Source organism: Carcharhinus amblyrhynchos, chromosome 8, assembly GCF_965287045.1.
Source record: "Carcharhinus amblyrhynchos chromosome 8, sCarAmb.v2.hapA, whole genome shotgun sequence".
Taxonomy (NCBI): domain Eukaryota; kingdom Metazoa; phylum Chordata; class Chondrichthyes; order Carcharhiniformes; family Carcharhinidae; genus Carcharhinus; species Carcharhinus amblyrhynchos.
Window position 1 is genome coordinate 93,744,120 of NC_137331.1, and position 20,416 is coordinate 93,764,535.

Here is a 20,416-nt window from a genome sequence, read left to right on the forward strand (position 1 = left end):
ACCAGGGGTCACAGTCTGAGGATTTGGGGTAGAACATTTAGGATGGAGGTGAGAAGACATTTCTTCACCCAAAGAGTGGTGAGCCTGTGAAATTCAGGAAGTAGTTGATGCCAAAACATTGAGTGTATTCAAAAGATGACTGGATTTGACACTTAGGGAAAGTGGAATGGGTATGGGCAGAAAGCAGAATTAAGTTATTGAGTTGGATGATCAGCCTTGATTGTAATGAATGGCGGAGCGGGCTCGAAGGGCCAAATGGCCTCCTCCTGCTCCTATCTTCTATGTTTCCATGTTTCTTTTGTTAATTCTCTCCCTGCCCTATGTTCCTGTTCTACTCTTTCTTTCCAAACTTGAGACAGGTTGAATTTTGTTTGGTAGAAGTATTACAGTTGTATGAGTGAAGGTGGAAAATAGAGTTTAAGTTACATAATAACTATGGTGTAATCGAGCATCAAAATGCCTGACAGGAAAATCTCTCTTCTTTCAGGCCAGGGACAACCCAGGGATGACGGCCCAGTTTGCCACAGCCACGAAGAGCCTAAAAGGCAAGGAGCAGTTCAGCAGTGTGCTGTTCTCAGCACATGTAAGAAAGGTAAGGACAAAGAGTAAATGCACCCTCATTATAACTGGAACATCTCTGTGAGACATAGTAGCAGATGAACACTCAGAGCACGTTCATGTGGCATTCACCCCACCTACTATTTTAAAGCTGTTTGAATGTACTTCTCTGTTCAAATAATCAACGAAGTATTGTTGCCATTGTTTCACAGCACAGAAGGAGGCCATTCAGCCCATCATGCTGATGTCAGCTTTTTGAAAGAGATATTCATTTCATCTCACCTCTTGCTATTCCTCATAGCTCTGAATGTTATGCCTTTTCAAGTATTTATCCAATTCCGTCTTCAAAGTCACTGCTGAATCCACTTCCACTATCCTTTCAGGCAGTGCTTTTCAGATCATAACAACTCGCTACATAAAAACATTTCTCATCATCTCTCCAGTGGATCCTTTTTCCATCTTAGCAATGCATGGAGGCTTTGTGTGCTGATTCCTCTCAGCAAACGTCTCCATGCATACATTTACAAAACTCGTCTTCGCCTCATTCTTTAACCAGTGTTGGAAATGGGATTGTTCATGGGGGAGTCTCTTCTTGGGCTTAACATCTTTTATTCAAAGTTCTTCCCTGTCAACATTCAAAAGCATGGTTTGGAAGTCACAGTTTGCAATAAAATAGAAAAGGATGTGAAGGGCTTGAATGAAATTCATTCCTCTGATAAATTCTGTTAGGATCTTTAAGAGTGGGTGTATAATAGTGAAGGAATCTTGTACAACAACATTAACATATTCTTCAGTATGTATGTGCATGTGCAGTTGTATGTTGGTATATGTGTCAATACAATAATTCTGTATAGATATTTAAATGCTATATTAGTGTTCATGTTTTTTACAGATATGCCTGATTATGGGCTGAATTATACAAGGCACCAAATACCTTAACCATGCCCCACCCAATTAAAAGGTTGGGGGCAGCCTGCCAAGGGGACCTTTGGCTGCCCCACATTTGCCAGCCAATTGGCCTTGAATGGGCTGGAGGCAGGAAATGTACCCTTCTGGACCAGAAAGTCCCACCTCAGAGAGCTGCTAGCCAATCAGAAGCTGAGTGTGTATCTCCAGATTATTTAAGTATGGTTGAGAATCTCACAGTGTGCTGAGATGGCTAGGACCATAAAATATTGAAGCAGAAGTAGGCCATTCAGCCCACTGAGTCTGCTTCACCATTCAATGATATCATGACTGATCTGATATAATCTTGAACTTCACATCCCTGCCTTAACGCCATAACTCTTGATTCCCTTACTGATTAAAAATCTGTCTATCTCAGCCTTGAACATACTTAATGATCCAGCCCCTACAGCGCTATCCAGTAAAGAATTCCAAAGATTCATTACACTCTGGGAAAGGAAATTCCTCCTCATCGCAGTCTTAAATGGATGACCCTCTTATTCTGAGATTATGCCTTCTTGTCCTTGACTCTCCCACAAGGGGAAGCAACCTCTCAGCATCTACCCTGCCAAGCCCCCTGAGAATCTTAGGTGCATCAATAAGATCCTCTCTCATTCTTCTAAACTCCAATGAGTACAAGCCCACCCTACTTAACCTCTCCCCACAAGCAAATCCCTTCATACCCAGGATAGCCTAGCGAACCTTCTCTGCACTGTATGCAATGTCAATATATTTTTCTATGGATAAGGGGACGAAAACTGTTCACAGGAGGATGAGGAGGGCAGTGAGGCTGGTGTTTGAAAGGCTATGTGGGTGGAGGGGGGGGGGGGAGGGGTAGGTGGGGAGAGAGCAATCTTGGTCCAAGGTTAGAATCTTAGGGGAGCCCCTGTGAGCCCAGGGAATTCTTCCCTCCCCTCCACTCCCAACACTTGCCACTATCCTATGCATAGAAATTTGTTGAGCTAGGTGCTTGCCATAGGGCCTCTCCTACCAGAGGCAGAATGGAGCCTTTATATGGGCCTCAATTGGCTCACTGGTGTGTGGGTGCCTGATGCTATCCATGTCAATGGTATAACTGTATTGGGGCAAAGACAGGCAGGAAGGTGGCAGACAGACTGTCCACTGGATTTAATGAAAGCTTCTAGCTTGAAACCTATCAGCAGGGAAACGTTAACTCCGGCTGTTTGTCTGTGTGTGTGAAGGTGTGTATGCACGAGTTTATCTATATGAATAAATAATAATCTGTTTGCATGTGCACACATACTTATATCTGACATGTGATCCAATCTTCTACATTATGTGTGTGAATAAGTCTGTATGGTTTTGTCTGCACTTTGATAAATGGATGTGGATATGTTTATGTGTGACTGTACTTGTACACAGACGTGGGTATATATGTGTTGATGTTAACATGGTTGCTCCAGCAGGCGTGTGGGCAGAGGATGGGGAACCTGGGAAGTTACAGATCCCATGCACCAGGGGGTTTCACTATGCAATACTAACCAGTCTGATCAACATTGGAGGCATCCACTTGGGAACAAAGCAGCCTAGAGAAAGCCTCAGGGACCTGACTCAGGAAGGGGAAGTTGAGGGTGCCAATCCTGGGATGATAGATTCCGGTCCTGAGTCAGGTGTTTGATCTCCTGGGATCCTGGGGGCAGTGGAGAGGGGTCGGTGCATGGCGATGATTAGAGGACTCATGAGGGGGAGATTAGGAGAAATTGATAAGATTGGGGGCATGTGACACAGTTTTATCCTTATATTTAAAGTGTCAACCCATCTCTCTGAAGTGGTTTGGTCTTTTACATTGCCCCCACTCACCGTCATCCTATTTCTGTTAAAACTGGAAGTGGACTCATTAGAGGGGATCAGGGTCAGAATTTAGATGTCTAATACTTTAAACCCCCATCCAATAAATCCAAATCCACGCTTCTTTTTGGATTTAAATTCCACCTGAATCAAATATATATCTGTACCCTTGTGAGCGTGTCTGTGTGTTGTGTGTTCATTTGAATGACCACATGCGTGTATACATACATATATATATATATAATATACATAAATATATAGATACACACACATATTTGAGACTCAGTGTTCTAACGATCGACAATTTATTGAAATCCTTCTTGTTGGCCAAATCACAAGCAAAAGGTTAAAATGGATTATTGCTCACTGTTTCTGCAGGCTTTAGTCTGCTTAATGAATGATTGCTTCCTTTCGTCCTTCAATGATTAGCTTTCTCACAGAGCTGTCAAGCTGTTGAAAAATGACAAATGGATCGGGCCATTTCATTCATTAGCGAGCACCATAAGGGGCTGTTTAAGTCAGTGATTGAGAGCTATTTTAAGTCTTTGAACTGTGGACGATCTAATGTTGCTAAGCAAAAGGCAGTTTTAATTCCTTTTATTCTAGGATAGCTTCAAAAACAATTTGGAGTGATATCTTGGCTGTCAAGCAACTAGACAGCAATCTGTCTGAAATGGTCAGGAGGGCTCGAATTGGTTCAGAGGATTCCCTGTTAACAAGTAGCCACACAGACAGGACGTGATAATAGCCTGAATTTTCAGTGTCCCCAGCAGCATATTTGAAGATAGCTAGCCCGTCTCCTTTCCACACCCTGTCTGCCACATTACCAGAGCAGGTGAGGTATAAGGCAACCGACCCAGCCTCAGGCTTATTGAGGCCCTTCAGAAGCCAATTAACTTACATGTAAAGGCCTCAATCTACTTCTACTGCAACGCTTTGGTGTGCGGGGAAGGCAGGGAATAAGGAACTCAGTGGCTTTGATGATGCAAGCTGAGGAAGAGGAGTATCCTGTGCCCGCTGAGGGCAGCTGCTACCATGCCCCGCCCCCACTCATAAGATCATGCCCCCTGTCCTCTCTAGCCCGACCCCCATTTCCTCACTCACTGGATTCTCACAGCCAGGCCCATTCAACATTCCAGGACTTAGAACATAGAACATAGAACATAGAACATTACAGCGCAGAACAGGCCCTTCGGCCCACGATGTTGCGCCGACCAGTTACAAAAACAATGACCCACTAGCCTATACCAATCCCTTTTCGTCCATAAACCTACCCAGAGATCTCTTAAACGCCCCCAAACTAGACGCATTTACAACTGCAGCAGGCAGGGCATTCCAATCCTTCACCACCCGCTGGGTAAAGAACCTACCCCTGACATCCGTCCTGTAGCTACCCCCCCTTAATTTAAAGCCATGCCCCCTCGTGCTAGCTTTCTCCATCCGAGGAAAAAGGCTATCACTATCCACCCTATCTAAACCTCTAATCATCTTATATGTTTCAATAAGATCCCCTCTTAGCCGCCTTCTTTCCAACGAAAACAACCCTAAATCCCTCAGTCTCTCCTCATAGGACCTCCCCACCATACCAGGCACCATCCTAGTAAACCTCCTCTGCACCCTCTCCAACGCCTCCACATCCTTCTTGTAATGCGGGGACCAGAACTGCACACAGTACTCCAAGTGCGGCCGCACTAGAGTAGTGTACAGTTGCAACATTACACTGCGACTCCTAAATTCAATCCCCCTACCAATAAACGCCAAGACACCGTACGCCTTCTTAACAACCTTATCTACTTGATTCCCAACTTTCAGGGATCTATGTACACACACACCTAGATCCCTCTGTTCATCCACACTATTCAAAGTCCTCCCGTTAGCCCTATACTCGACACATCTGTTGCTCCTACCAAAGTGAATTACCTCACACTTCTCCGCATTAAATTCCATCCTCATGTTCTTGCCTCATGTCTGGAAGATACCTTCTATATACAGACAAGTGAGCACACGAATTAGGAGCAAGAGTAGGCCACTCGGCCCCACAAGCCTGCTCCACCATTAAATAAGATCATGGCTGATCCGATTGTAACTTCAACCCCATATTCCCGCCTACCCCCGATAATCTTTACATCTGCTTGTTAATCAAGAATCTATTTAACTCAGCCTTAAAAGTATTCAAAAGCTCTGCTCCCACTGCCTTTTGAGGAAGGGAGTTCCAAAAACTGATGACTTTCAGAGAGAAAAAAATTACTCCTTGTTTCCATCTTGAATAGCACCTTATTTTTAAACAGTGACCCATTGGTCTAGGTTCTCCCAAAAGAGAAAGCATGCTCTTCACATCCAAACTCTCAAGACCCTTCAGGATCTTATATGCTTTAAGTTGCCTCTTACTCTTCTAAACTCCAGTGGATAGAAGCCTAACCTCTCCAACCTTTCCTCAAGAGACAAGCTGCCCATTTATGGTATTAATCTAGCAACTTTCTCTAAACTGCTTCTAATGCATTTACATCCTTGCTTAAATCAGAAGACAATACCATAAACAGTACTCAAGATGTGATCTCACCCCGTTCAACTGAACCATAGCCTCCCTACATTTGTAATCAGTTTCCCTCAAGATAAACAATAACATCCTATTATCTTTCCTAATTACTTGCTGTACTTGCTTGGACACCCTGATCACCCTGTGTCTCAGAAGCCAGTTTGGCTGTAAAGTCTTTAATAATGACTTCTAACATTTTTACTATAAAAGATGTGAAGTTAATTGGCCTGTAGGCTCCTGCTTTCTGTCTCCCTCCCTTTTTGAATTTACATTTGCTACCTTCCAATCTAATAAAACCCTCCTCAAACCTAGGGAGCTTTGGAAAATTAAAACCAATGCATCAACTATCTCATTATCCACTTACTTCAAGCCATTAGGCTGAAGTCCATCCAGACTGAGGATTTGTCAGTTCACAGACCCAAGGGGACCCACAGACCCAACAATTTGCTCAGTACCGCTTCCCTAGTGATTGTAATTTTCTTGAGCTTCCCTATGCCAGATTTTCAGCTATTTCTGGGATGTTACTTGTATCGTCTATCGTGAAGACTGATGCAAAATATCTTTCTAATTGATCTGTCATCGCCCTACTTTCCATTATCAATTCCGCAATTGCACTTTCTATAGGACCAACATTCACTTTGTTAAATTTTCTTATTTAAAAATCTACATAAACTCTTACTATCTGTTTTTACATTTCTAGCTGGCTTTCTCTCATACTCTAATTTTTCCCTTCTTATTAATCTTTTTGTCATCCTTTGCTGTTTTTTTAATATTCTGTCCAATCTTCTGTCACCCAGTTTTGTGATTCTATGTTTTTCCTTTAAATTTAGTACTAAACATAGAAACATAGAAAAACTACAGCACAATGCAGGCCCTTCAGCCCACAAAGTTGTGCCAAACATGTCCCTACCTTAGGGATTACTAGGCTTACCTATAACCCTCTATTTTACTAAGTTCCATGTACTTATTTATAAGTCTCTTAAAAGACCCTACTTTAACTTTTTTAGTTAGCTATGCATGGTGGATCCTCCCCTTGGAATTTGTTATTTCTCATTGAAATGTGTCTACTCTGTGTATTTTGAAACAGCCATTTAATGTCCAAATAGGCTCTGCCCACTACCCCTATTGGCAAGAATCACATGTTGCCTCTTTTTTTCTAATTGCCGTACAATTGCAACTAGAAGCTTGCCCAAAAAATGGGCACAATTCTCTCCCATTTTCACACTCGTTTGGTACTTAGAATGTTCTTGGTCCCTTTCCACCCTATCCCCATAACCCCATGCATTTACCATGGGTAATCCACCTAACCTAAACATCTTTGGACACTAAGGTGCAATTTAGTGTGGCCAATCCATCTAACTGGGGCAGCAGGTGGCACAGTGGTTATCACAGCTGCCTCACAGCACCAGGGACACAAATTCAATTCTGTCCTTGGGTGATCGTCTGTGTGGACTTTGTGCGTTCTCCCTGTATCTGCATGGGTTTCCTCCGGATGCTCTAGCTTCCCCTTATACTCCAAAGATGTGCAGGTTAGGTTGATTGACCATGCTAAATTGCCCCTTGGTATCAGGGAAATTAGCAGAGTTAATACGTGGGGTCACGGGGATAAAGCTTAAGTGGGATTGTTGTCAGCGTGGTTTAATGGGCCGAATGGCCTCCTTCTGCTCTGTAGGAATTCTATGATTCTATGAACCTGCATATCTTTGGACTGTGATAGGAAACTGGAGCACCTGAAGGAAATCCATGCAGACACAGGGAGAGTATGCAAACTCCAATCAGACAGCTAATCACTGTGCCACCATGCCGCCCTGTGTCAGAACTAGCATTCAGCTCAGATGAAGGGTCATCCAGACTCAAAACGTCAGCTTTATTCTCTTTCCACAGATGCTGTTGGACCTGCTGAGTTTCTTTCTGCTTTTGTTTCAGATCCCTTGTCATGAATGTTGATTTTTGTGTTTGCTTTCTCAACTTAGATCAATCGATTTAACAAGTGTGAGGATCGAGCTATTCTCATCACTGACCAACACCTGTACAAACTGGAGCCAGCCAAACGTTACAAGAGTATGAAGGCATTGCCACTCAGCCAGGTGAGTATCCAGCTGTGCATCACCCCACAGCTGGAGACAGGGTTTCTTGGTGCTTCCCAATTATATAAAAAATAAATCTCACCAACGAGCATTTTCTTTAAAGATGGAAGCTCACATTAGGAACACCCCTGTAGAGAGATGGCCTAAAAGTCTGCAGATTGCATTCTTCATAGCTCCACTCTGGATGTGCCCAAATCTTGTACTGAATGCACACAGTTGCAGAATGAATTGGGTGATACCTCAGCTAGACCAGTCAGTTGTGACTTCAGCTGATTTGTAAATGAGCAAGCCACGTGCTTGTCTGTTTTCAATGGGAAACATATGTGAATGTATATATATCATAGAGCCTGACAGTGCAGAAGGAGGCCATTCGACCCTTCGAGTCTGCACTGACCACAATCCCATCCAGGCCCTATCCCCATAATCCTGTGCATTTACCCTCGCTAGTCCCCCTGACACTAAGGGGCAATTTAGCATGGCCAATCCACCTAACTCACACATGTTTGGAATGTGGGAGGAAACTGGAGCACTGGGGGAAACCCATGCAGACACGAGGAGAATGTGCAAACTCCACACAGACGGTGACCCCAGCCGGGAATTGATCCCCAGGTCCCTGGCGCTGTGTGGCAGCAGTGCTAACCACAGTGCCACTGTGCTGCCTTCTGTCCTTATGCTTGCTTCCTGTATCACAAGCCTGTGTTACTCAGTTGCAGAGGCTGGTCTGACTGAAACACTGACACATGGGTAAAAAAGAAATCACTAGACTGGGGAATTGTGTAGCCAACTCTGTTAACTGTGGCCTCCTATGAGGATCAGCAATCCACCAATTACAATGGATCAGTTTTATCCTGGTTAAGTGGGTGAAGGTGTACTGAAAAGTTTCAGCTTGGACACAAACCAGAGAAAGTTCTGACATCCCCATTTGTTCCTTTAGGTAACTGGAGTCAGTGTCACCAGCGGCAAGGACCAGTTGATCATCTTTCACACCAAGACAAATGACGACCTAGTGGTTTGCCTGGACAAGATGCAGCGGGGGAATGATAATAGGATCGGAGAAGTTGTTGGTGTCTTGGCGAATCACTTCAGCAAGTGAGTGACGCATGCAGCATTACGTCGTGAAGTAAATGTAAACACAAAATGACTGTACAGAAATTCATCCATCCGTAGACAATCACCTAAGGTGTATACTGTATGCTGCGTGTTCAGCTGAAATACTGAACACCCTAAAATAGCGTAGAAATTATTAGTGGTTAATTATATGGCAGGACCATAACTCATAATGTTAGACACTTGCAAGCCTCAGAAGATGACAGGAGATGAGGTAAATACAGATGTTCTAGCTGAGTGATATTACAGTTGAAAGAAAGCTACACTGAGGGAGCTTTAGTTCCACAGTTTTGTGATTGCGACATTACAATTTAGGGTCAAGTGAAGAAGATATTTTGTCCCTTTGACCTCCCCATTCCAGAATACTAGGCCTCCTGAACTGAGGAAATTGCTTTATAGACTAACCATACTTTCTCCCCATGTCTTCAACAGCTGTTGCTTAAAGGAGTTGTGTTTTGACCTTAGCCATCTGGTAACTCATAGCTCTCATTGTTATCACCTGTGTAAAAATTAATGATATGCGTCTGCGATGCAGAACAACCATTCAAGGGCAATTATGGACAGGTAATAAATAATGGCCTAGCCACGTTGACACTAAATAGTCAATCACACTCAAAGACCATTAGGGTTTTTTGTGGGCAATGTAATAGCCATAATGGCGCAATAAATAAAACTCTTTAAGATGAGTTTCAGAATGTTAACTCTTGTTAGGTTTGGAATGACCGAAGATGAAATGTGGCAGCTTGAGCGGGTATAGCAACAGCAGAGATGGAACTTGGGAAGCTGAGGATAGTATGAACAATCCGGGTCTGATAGTGGGATAGTTTCTGATAAATGGGATGACAAAAGGATGGATCAGAGCAATAGAGGTTAGGATGGGACAGCACAAGGTGCCATGTAAGCAGCCAAATGATGGTGCAGTGCAGCTAGAGATGGAATGGGGGAATTAGGTCCTGGAAAGGTACCAACAAGAAATGAAAGAGTGCTAGGGCAAGGAAGGATTGTCACTTGTAAATTTAAACTAAACTTCTAATATAAATTGTCAGCATTAAAAAAAGATTCCTGAAAAGAGGGAGACGGAGAATGGCTGATTGGATTTCACTCTCATAACAAAAGTTCCACTGCATAAGGTACAGAAATAAGTTACACAAAGATACACTTTAGTTCCAAAAACCAGGCCGACTAACTGTTTCAGAACCAGGACTTGAAGGTGTTGTTAGTTGGGCTACATTGATGGGATTGTACAGAGAAAACTTTAATCTGTGTCAAATCAGTGCCCTAAATGACCTGGTTTGATGGGATAGCACAGATCGAATTTTATTCTGAACCCTTACAGTGACTGACCTGGGACTGTCTGATACTAATACAGTACTGAACGGACAAAGAAGCGCAGAACGTTCCGTTCCCTATTACTGACTGACATTTCACATAGACAAGATTAACTTTGACTAACAGCCTATTGACACTGATTACTTGATATGTGGCAGGTTTATTGGTTTGTGAGCCTCCCTTAATAAGATCACCATTGTCTGCCATTTGTGCTAACTTTATAAACAGTGCTTGGGGCAGGATTAATGACTGAATGAATTTGACCATTGGGATCTCTTCTGTAGTATCTCTAGTACCATGGCAACAGATATATGTTTCCACACGATGTGATTGTTTCTGTAAGGATCTGTTGGCGAACTACCCTTTGGATGTTTTTGTTGATTTTTTTTCACTGTTCCTGTCTAATGAGAACCAACATCCATGTGCTGTGCTTCTCCTTTTTGTTTGTTTTTGCTGTAGCTTGTCAGTTGGACAGGACCTTGCTTTAGATCCTTTGATAAACTATCTGTATCACCACTGCTCAGTTGGTAGCACTCTCACCTCTAGGTCAGAAAGTTGTATGGTTAATTACCAGCCCAATAGATTTGAGCACGAAGACAAATTGGTATCTTGGCCAATGTTTATCCCTTAACCATTAGCAAAAACCATCTGCAGCAGGCGACAGTGCAGAGGGACCTCGGGGTCCTTGTGCATGAGTCGCAAAAACCCAGCTTGCAGGTACAGCAGGTGGTCAGGAAGGCAAATGGGATGCTGGCCTTCATAGCGAGGGGGATTGAATATAAAAGTAGGGAGGTCTTGCTGTGGCTGTATAGGGCATTGGTGAGACCGCAGCTGGAGTACTGTGTGCAGTTTTGGGCGCCGTACTTACGCAAGGATATTTTGGCCTTGGAGGGAGTGCAGAGGAGGTTTACTAGGCTGATGCCGGAGTTGAGGGGGTTGAGCTATGAGGAGAGGCTGAATAAACTAGGCTTGTACTCGTTAGAGTTTAGAAGAATGAGGGGAGATCTCATTGAGACGTATAAGATGATGAATGGGATGGATAGGATAGAGGTGGAGAGGCTCTTCCCGCTCAGAAAGGACAGTAGGACTAGGGGGCACAGCCTCAAGATAAAGGGGGGGCGGTTTAGAACGGAGTTGAGGAGGAACTTCTTCACTCAAAGGGTGGTGAATCTCTGGAATTCTCTGCCCGTTGAAGTGGTGGAGGCTGCCTCGCTAAATATTTTTAAGACGCGGGTTGATGGGTTTTTGATAAGAGAGGGGATTAAGGGTTATGGGGAGAGGGCGGGAATGTGGAACTGAGACACGACAGATCAGCCATGATCTTATTGAATGGCGGGGCAGGCTCGAAGGGCCAGATGGCCTACTCCTGCTCCTATTTCTTATGTTCTTATGTTCTTAAAAAGATGGATTATTTATTATGTCTCATTTCTGTTTGTGGGACCTTGCTGTGGATAAATTGTCTGCCATGCTTCCTACATTTCAACAGTGATTAAGCTTCAAAAAAATAGTTTCGCTGGGGCGGCATGGTGGCACAGTGGTTAGCACTGCTGCCTGACAGTGCCAGGGACCCAGGTTCGATTCCGGCTTTGGGTATGGAGTTTGCACACTCTCCCCGTGTCTGTGTCAGTTCCCTTCGGGTGCTCCTGTTTCTTCCACACTCCAAAGGTGTGCAGGTTAGGTGGATTGGCCATGGTAAATGCGCAGGGTTGTAGGTATAGGATGAAGGAGAAAGCCTGAGTGGGATACTGTTTCAGAGAGCCAGTGCAGACTTGATTGGCCGATTGGCATCTTTCTGCACTGTAGGGATTGTATGGATAACTGGGCAGGCAAGAAGGAGGTGTATAGAGTATAACATGGGAAAATATGATTTTATCCACTTTGATAGGAGGACTAGAAAAACAAAATATTTTTTAAAAAGGTGAGATGAACAGATGTTGGAATATTTGGGAGGGTAGTGGTAATGTCACTGGATTAGAAATCCAGAGGCTAAGACTAATGCTCTGGAAACATGGGTTCAAATCCCACCACAGCAACTGGTGGAATTTAAATTCAATTGCAAACTCTGTAATTGGAAACTAGTTTCAGTAATGGTGGAGCCATCATCAATTGTCATAAAAACCCATCTGGCTCAAGAAGACCCTTTAGAGAAGGAAATCTGCTGTCCTTTATGTGACTCTAAACCCATAGCAATATGAAATGACTGTGAAATGACCTAGCAAACTCTCAGTTCTCAGGCAATTAATGATGGGCAGTAAATGTTGGCCTTGCCAGCAATGCCCACATCCCATGAAAGAATAAAGAGGAAACCTGGTGTCCTTGTACACAACTCACAGAATGTTGAAAGCAATTAGCAAACCAAATGATGTGTTAGCCTTTCTTGGATTTGTTTGGAATACAAGATTAAGGAAGTCTTGCGGCAAATATATTGGGTTTTAGGGAAAACATACTCAGCAGCTTTGGTCTCCTAACTAAGGAAAGATATACTTGCATTGGAGGGGCTACAATGAAGGTTTACTAGATAATGTCTGGGATGGGAAGATCATCCCATGGGGACAGACTAATGTAGAATTTACTTATTTTCTCTGGAGTTTATAAGAATGAGATAATTTCATTGAAATGAGCGATATTCTTAGAAAGCTTGACAGAATGGCTTTTCAGAGGTTATTTTCTCCTGGCTGTAGTCCAGAATGAAGGGCCATAGTGCCAGGAAAAAGCATTGAGGGAAGAGGAAATTTGTTTACTATCATTGGGTTGCTATTTTGAAACTTAAGGAATCAAGGGATATGGGGATAGGTTGGGAAAGTGCTAGAAGCTCAATCATGATCTGGTCAAATAATGAATTAAGGGATACTTTAGTCTATTCCTTATGTTTTTATATTAAAACGTTCCATTTTGGTTGTTCCTGCAATGATAATTGCTACATAAATGCAAGTCTTTCTTTCTTTCACTCCATCTTGATATGGTTACTTTCCAAAAAGCAGTTCCCTTCTTCACACTTCGATAGGCCCACTTTGCTTTTTGAAGCAACAGGGATTGATGGAGCGCTGCCCAGAAAGAGATGGGGACATGCAAACCTCTTGTTAATCGTTTCTAATGTTGATGAAAAAGCAGGGGACAGCAATTCCGCAATCAGCTAGTCGGCCTATGGTCTCCCCATTGTAGAGGAGAATGCAATATGAGCAGTGAATACAACTTTAAAAAATTAAAAGATTCATGTTCAAATTGCTACTGGAAAGGGACAGTATACAAGGCCATTGTGTATCTAACCTTGCACCATCCTCTCCTGCAAATGAAACTCTCACTTGACAGACAGATCAGTTGCTAAATCTGGAAAAGCTACCCAATGTTTAGACAGTATTTTAACAGTTCAGTAAACCTTTCCTGAAAGCTTGTGTGGGTGGATTGTTCTCAGGCCACAATGTTAGACAGTTTATCTCCTCAGGCATGTGCTTTCTAATTACATAAAGTCATCTCAGTTCAGGAGATAATGCCATGGAGTAATAAGAGATCTGAGTGATCTGTGATTACAGCTTCTGTTTGATGTGCCTTCATGACGAAAGCAGCTATCTCCCTCTTTCTCATTTCCTCATTCATTAATTTAGTACAAAACAGCAAGGTACAAGCTCTGAAATTCTGAACAGTTTGAAGTGCAATTGAATCATATTCGAGGGGGTTTCCCCGCTTCCAACCACCCTGCCCCAGTTCTGTGCCATCGCTTACCATGACACTTCAATCTTGCGACAATTGGTCAATAATGGTTGCTACAGAACCCACAATTCCTGCACTCTAGAATCCGCCCTATTCATTGCTTGGTTTTATTGTAGCATGACTATGCTGCACTGCATCCTGGGTACCTTGCAACCCTTCTGCTTGTTGGAAGTCTGGGAAAACGCTCAGGTCATTTTCCTCTCAGGTTTCCTGTGAGATTAATCTGAAGTTTCGAAGGAACTTTAGGATAAGTCGGAGGGCTGACTACTATGTTTTTCACCTTCCTGCCTCAGGATTGAAGCATCACTATGATTCTCTACATCATAACAAGGGCCAAGTGCTGATAAATGAGAGGTCAGCTGTTTCTCACAAATCGATACAAACTCAATGGGCCGAAGGGCCTTTTCTACACTGTATGATTCTATGATTTCTATGATTCTATGATCACTGTGCTGTCGATTCCAGCAGAAGTCTTACAGGGCAGCATGATGGCACAGTAGTTAGCACTGCTGCTTCACAGCGTCAGGGGCATGGGTTTGATTGCCAGTTTGAGTCACTGTCTGTGTGGGGCCTATACATTCTCCCCATGTCTGCAGTTTCCTCCAGGTGCTCCTGTTTCCTCCCGTAGTCCACAAGATGTGGCGCATTGGCCATGCTAAATTCTCTCTTGGTACACCTGAGCAGGCACCAGAGTGTGGCAACTAGGGGATTTTCACAATAACTTCATTGTAGTGTTAATACTTGTGACACTAATAAATAAACTTTAAAACTTGAATCTTCTGTCCCTATAAAACGTGCATAAATCTGTCAGTTGTAGTGAGAGAGAGAGAGCGAGGGGGAAGGGGAAATTACAGAGGCAAAATGTAAGTGAAAAAAGATAGACCAGTGGAGAATTTGATGCCATTCGCTTGTGCTCTGTGTCAGATACGGTTTGCTAATTTTAATCAATGACTTGAGTCATTGTCCTCAATTCAAAGCTAATACTTTAAAGTCTCGCTACTTGACTCTTCCACATTTGGCTACCAAGGGCCTGGATCAGAATGCTATGACTTAGTTAGGAACATTGAATTTGATCTGATCACTGGCCCTGTGTAATCCCATTATTCAACAGCTGGGGGATATGTGGTGTAAATAGTTTTTCCGCCTCAGAATCGAACTCTGACAGGTGACAGATGGCTTGCTTCGGGGCCTAACCCTATTCTTCTCCCTCCCTCCCCTGCAGTTCTGGGCATAAAGGACTTGACCAGCACAATCTGTTGCAGGCAGCTGTCAGCACGCGTCTGGCTGGCTTCTAAGAGGCCACGGGAGGGGCTGGAGAGGGCCTGCCACCTGCTGGTGGCATTGTTGCCCAGGACAACCTTTGCACCGTGGCACACTGAATAGGGGCTTAGTCTGGCTGTGGAGAGAGAGGGGAGGAAGCCAGGAATGGAGGTCGGAAGCAGTTGAACGTTATGTTAGGATTTAGACAGCAGCCCCAGCCTCTAGAATAGAGCAGATTCCGAGTGCCATTATATTTTTTATGGAACCTCTGTTGAGGGAGGCTGCTCTGTGATTGTGTGTATAGCACTCAACTCCATGAAAATTTGATGTGAAACCTCAGCAGCAGAATGCCAGAGGTGATTCTCAGCCTGTGTGAAATAAGCTTGATCTCAACCAGCCTTCAGGTTTGAGGCATTAAAACTACTCTGCATTAGGGTTAGGTTACTTTGGGTGGGATTTTCCAGCTCCGCTCGCCCCCAAGATTGGACATTCCCACCCAAACTCAACTGAAATTTCCATCTCAGCTGCTACGATGCCACAGCAGGCAAGATGGTAAACTTTCGAATGATGTCTCCAGAAAAAATTTTCAGTTGCAATTTTTACTTGTGAACATTGTTGAAGCACTGAGGAATGGGTGTGTCTGTAGTATGGAAGTCAACTGAGGGTAGGTTGGACTCAACACTGATATCCACAATGGCAACACCTAGTATATTCTCCATCACTGTCAATTAGCATAAATATATATTGCATTTCCAATGGAACAAAATGTGCCCAACATCTGACAAGTGTTTTGTGACTTAGAAGTCAAACATTAACCCCCTTCGACTGCCTTATATTTATCTGTGTTTCCTCCCACAGTCCAAAGATGTGCAGGTTAGGGGGATTGACCATACTAAATTGCCCTTGATTGGCCCAAGATGTGTAGGTTGGATGGATTAGCCACGGGAAATGTGTGGGGTTATGGGGATAGGTTGGGAGAAGGTCTGGGCAAGACATTCTATCAGAGAGTCAGTGCAGACTCAGTGGGATGAATGGCCTCCTTCTACACAATAGGGATTCTACAAAAAAAAGTCTTTGGCAACAGTGGTAAGTCCCAAAGCCCTTCATAATCTGAGATGCTGGGGACCTCTGGTGGAGGCTGAGATGGATCACCTACTTAGGACTTCTGGCTGAAGACCATTGTAAATTTGCACACAGCAAGGTCATATAAATGATAAATAGAGAGCGAGACACAGAGGGAGCGAGACACATATAGATAGAGAGAGAGAGAGAGAGATAGAGAGAGAAATATATAGAGAGAGACAGATAGGGCAACATTGCAGTGTCAGCCTAGAATATGCTTCTGAGTATTAGGAGTGAGATTTGAACCCATGATATTATGACTCTGCAGTATGAGACCAACCACTGAGCCACAGCTAACCTAATACACTGGCTTGGTCTACATTTGACTGTCATTCTAAATCCACAAATTGATCACTTGAATTAATATAATGACTGCCAAGGCTATGGATGGAGGCCACAGCGAATGGTTAGCAAATAGGCAGCTAGAGTAGCAAAATGCTGTGGAAGCTGGAATTTGAAATAAAAACAGAAAAAGCTGGAAATTCTCAGCAAGTCCAGCAGCATCTGCAGGGAGAGAAAACAGAATTAATATATGCAGTCCGCATAACCTTTCTACAGAACTGGAAGCTGGACTGTTCTGAACCAACATGTCAATGGCTCCCTGCATTCCCTCTACATTTGTTTATGACGGTACACTGCAAATTCCTGCAGACAAATCTCATCTCAGTCAAAAAGGATTTGTGTGAAGGGAGGACCAGACAATGAGGCTGACATGGGGCCAGCCAGGAGGCAAATGCCGTACCCACAGTAAATTACATTCAGATCAGGACATGAGACTTTGCTGGACTGAAAGTTCTCAAAATTCCAGGCTGTGTGCGTATCTGTGGTGCACTGGCACACTCTCAGATTGGCTGTTTTATCAGCTACACCTGACTGTGCTGTGCACATTTCACATGGGATGAAATTTCATGGGACTCCCAGTGGAGTAAATTCAATAACAGAAGGATGCTATTAGGCCCATCATGATTGTGCCAACGGCCTAAAAGGAATAAACAGGAAAATAAGAATACGCGTCTGAACTGGTTTTGTATACTTTAAAATGGAATATCAGTGAAACAGGCCAATTAGAACACTGATCCAGACTGTTTTCTTCCCTCGGGGATGATGGCTATAGTTACCCATTGCCACCCTATTGTAAAGCTTCAACTGTCACGTTTATCACAATCATCCCAAAGCTAGAAGGTTTTATTTTAACATTCCCTTCCCAAAATCAGTGGCATCACTGAGTGGGAGGGGTTAAAATCCACTGACCAACCCAAGGCTGCATTGCTCCCACACTGGCCAAGGCTGTGCTGCTCCCTCTTGGGACAGCCACTGCAAACAGGGTAGAGGTTTAACTTAAATCAGCAATTTGCAGCCGACTTACACTTTGGGAGCGTGATTTAAATATTACAATGTAGCGTCCTGCCACTCCAAGAAACATAGAAGCTAGAAGCAGGAGTAGGCCCTGCTAGCCTGCTTTTTGATCATGGCTGATCATCAAATACAATATCGAAGAAATTTCTCACTTTAATTCTAAGAGATTTACTCCTTATCCTCAAACTATGGCCCTTAGTTCTGGACTCTCCCACCATCAAGAACATTCTTTCTGAATTTACCTTGTCTAACCCTGTTAGAATTCTATAAATTTCTACGAGATCCCCTCTCACTCTTCAAAAATGCAGTGAATACAATCCTAATCGACTCAGCCTCTCCTGATATGACAGACCTGCCATCCCAGAAATCAGCCTGGTAAACCTAGCAATGACATACTTCCTCAGATAAGAATGCCAAAACTGCACACAATACTCCAGGTGTGGCCCTATACAATTGCAGTAAGACATCCCTATACTCAAATCCTCTTGCTATGAAGGCCAACATACAATTTACGCTTGCTTTCAGCGATTGATGGCCGAGGACACCTTGCACCTGATATAATCTCTAATTTCCCTTTTAAGCCATGGTTTGGCCACAATTCCCTTACCACCCTTATGTCAAGCGGGAATAAACAATTTCTGATGTTCACCTATTCATTCTTTAAATGCCTGCCATTACCTGTCCACTGGCTTTCCTTTCACTAATGCTTCACAGTCCACCCTGGCCAATTCATGCCCCATATCATCATAGTTCCCTTTATTGAGACTCAGGACCCTAATCTTCGAATCATTATCCACCTTTAAAAAGAATTCTACCATATTATGGTCACTCATCCCCAAGGGCTTCCTCAGAAGTAGATTGCCAACTAATCTTTTCTCATAGCACAACACCCAGTACAAGATAACCTGTTTCCTTGTTGGTTCCCCAGGGCTGTCTCTGAAAACAACCACGAGGGGCTGCTTTTACAATGGCTGCAGATGGCATTGGGCTTGCCGCTTGATCTTATTTTTGTATTTCTCTGTCCTCCTGGTGAGGAGCCACTGTCTCTGAATCATCAGGGTTCTGACACAGAATGGGGGCCATGCGATGCCCCTGGAAAATTGCTGCCAGTCGCCCCTTTAATCAGCTTATTACTTTTCCACCACTGCCAGGCTGGTTTCACAGAACTTATCACCAGTAAAATCAGAAGGAGGGGGAACCACATCAGGGAACCTGATTTTTCTATGATATGACTGGCTCCCCTGCCTCCAAACCCATCTCCAAGGGCCTGATAAAATATCCCTGACCATTCATGTTGAACACAATATCATTTTATCTGCTTCCTGCTGACCGATCATCAGATTTGATCATTTCATTTTCCTAATCTGCCATGGTAAAATTTGAACTCACAGCCTTTGACCGAGCAATAGTCACTATGGGTGGGATTAAACGTGAGGGTGCGGGTGCTCATAAAATGCAGCCATGGGCCTGCCTGCTGTCTTCTGGCCCATCCCCAACCTATCCCCATTTTACAGCGGCCGCTGGAGGTGTTGGGCCTAGTGCCACATCCTGAGTCTGCTGCTATCAGCAGGTGAGGCTCAGGCTGAGTGGGTAGTCCAGTAGCTTTTACTGGATCGGTTGGTATTGAGTGGATACCTCCTTTTGGGAGTCCCCTGTGCCAATCTGAGGCAGCTGGCCAATATTATAGCCCCTTATAACTCTCCTTTCCCGACCTCTCAAACCTAGCCCTCCAACATCCTCACTTTCCAGACTGGGGACTGCCAACCAGGCCCCACAAATACCCAGGATTTAGCTTCAATCCAGCCTCCATAAATCTCCTCCCCTTTGGGGACTGCCTGTAGTTCCAGCAGTGGCCATCACTTGAACTTGGCACTGCGGGGACTACAGAACTGCCAGCCTTGTGATGGCCAATGGCTCTGTCAAGCAGGATTCCTTCCTAGATGGAGGCGGAAGTCTTGCCCCACAGTCAATTAACATTCCACCCATTCTTCAGGTGGCAGGGCAGGAAACCCCATATCTGAATGTCACCACTCTAGCTAGCCCCAAGAGTCACTGTAAGTCACTACCTAAGGTACAAGATGGTGAATCACAGGTGAGAAGAGTGAGGGTGTTGGAGGGCTGGGTTTGAGAGGCCGGGTGTAGAGAGTTAAAAGGAACTATAACATTGGCCAGTTGCCTTGGATTGGCACAGGGTCTCCCAAAGTGTTAAATGAGCCTTTGGACAGTGAATGCCTATATTTATTGTAGTTCATAAACATCCTGAAACAGACATGAATTTCATGGCTGAGCAGACATCAAGAGGTATAAAAACATAGAAAAATAGAAGAAGTGAGCAGGAGGAGGCCATTTGGCCTTTTCAGCCTGCTCCACCATTCATTAAGATCATGGCTGATTGTTCAACTCAATCCTACTTTCTCTCCAAAACCTTTGATCCTATTCGCCCAAAGAGCTATATCCAGCCACCTCTTGATTACATTTAATGTTTTGCATCAACTACTTCCTGTGGTAATGAATTCTACATGCTCGCCACTCTTTGGGTGAAGAAATGTCTCTCCAATTCAGTCCCAAAAGGTCTACCCTGAATCCTCAGACTGTGACC

At 43.9% G+C, this 20,416-nt stretch overlaps 1 protein-coding gene across 1 annotated transcript in view; it reads left to right on the forward strand.

Annotated features, from left to right (window-relative positions):
* Window positions 1–20,416, forward strand: part of LOC145347069 (unconventional myosin-Id-like) — a 125,368-nt gene that overhangs the window by 93,928 nt on the left and 11,024 nt on the right. The window contains exons 19-21 of the mRNA XM_080194975.1: window positions 488–592; window positions 7,822–7,935; window positions 8,870–9,024. Coding sequence (XP_080051101.1) covers window positions 488–592; window positions 7,822–7,935; window positions 8,870–9,024 — 374 coding nt within the window. The remainder of the gene's footprint in view (window positions 1–487; window positions 593–7,821; window positions 7,936–8,869; window positions 9,025–20,416) is intronic.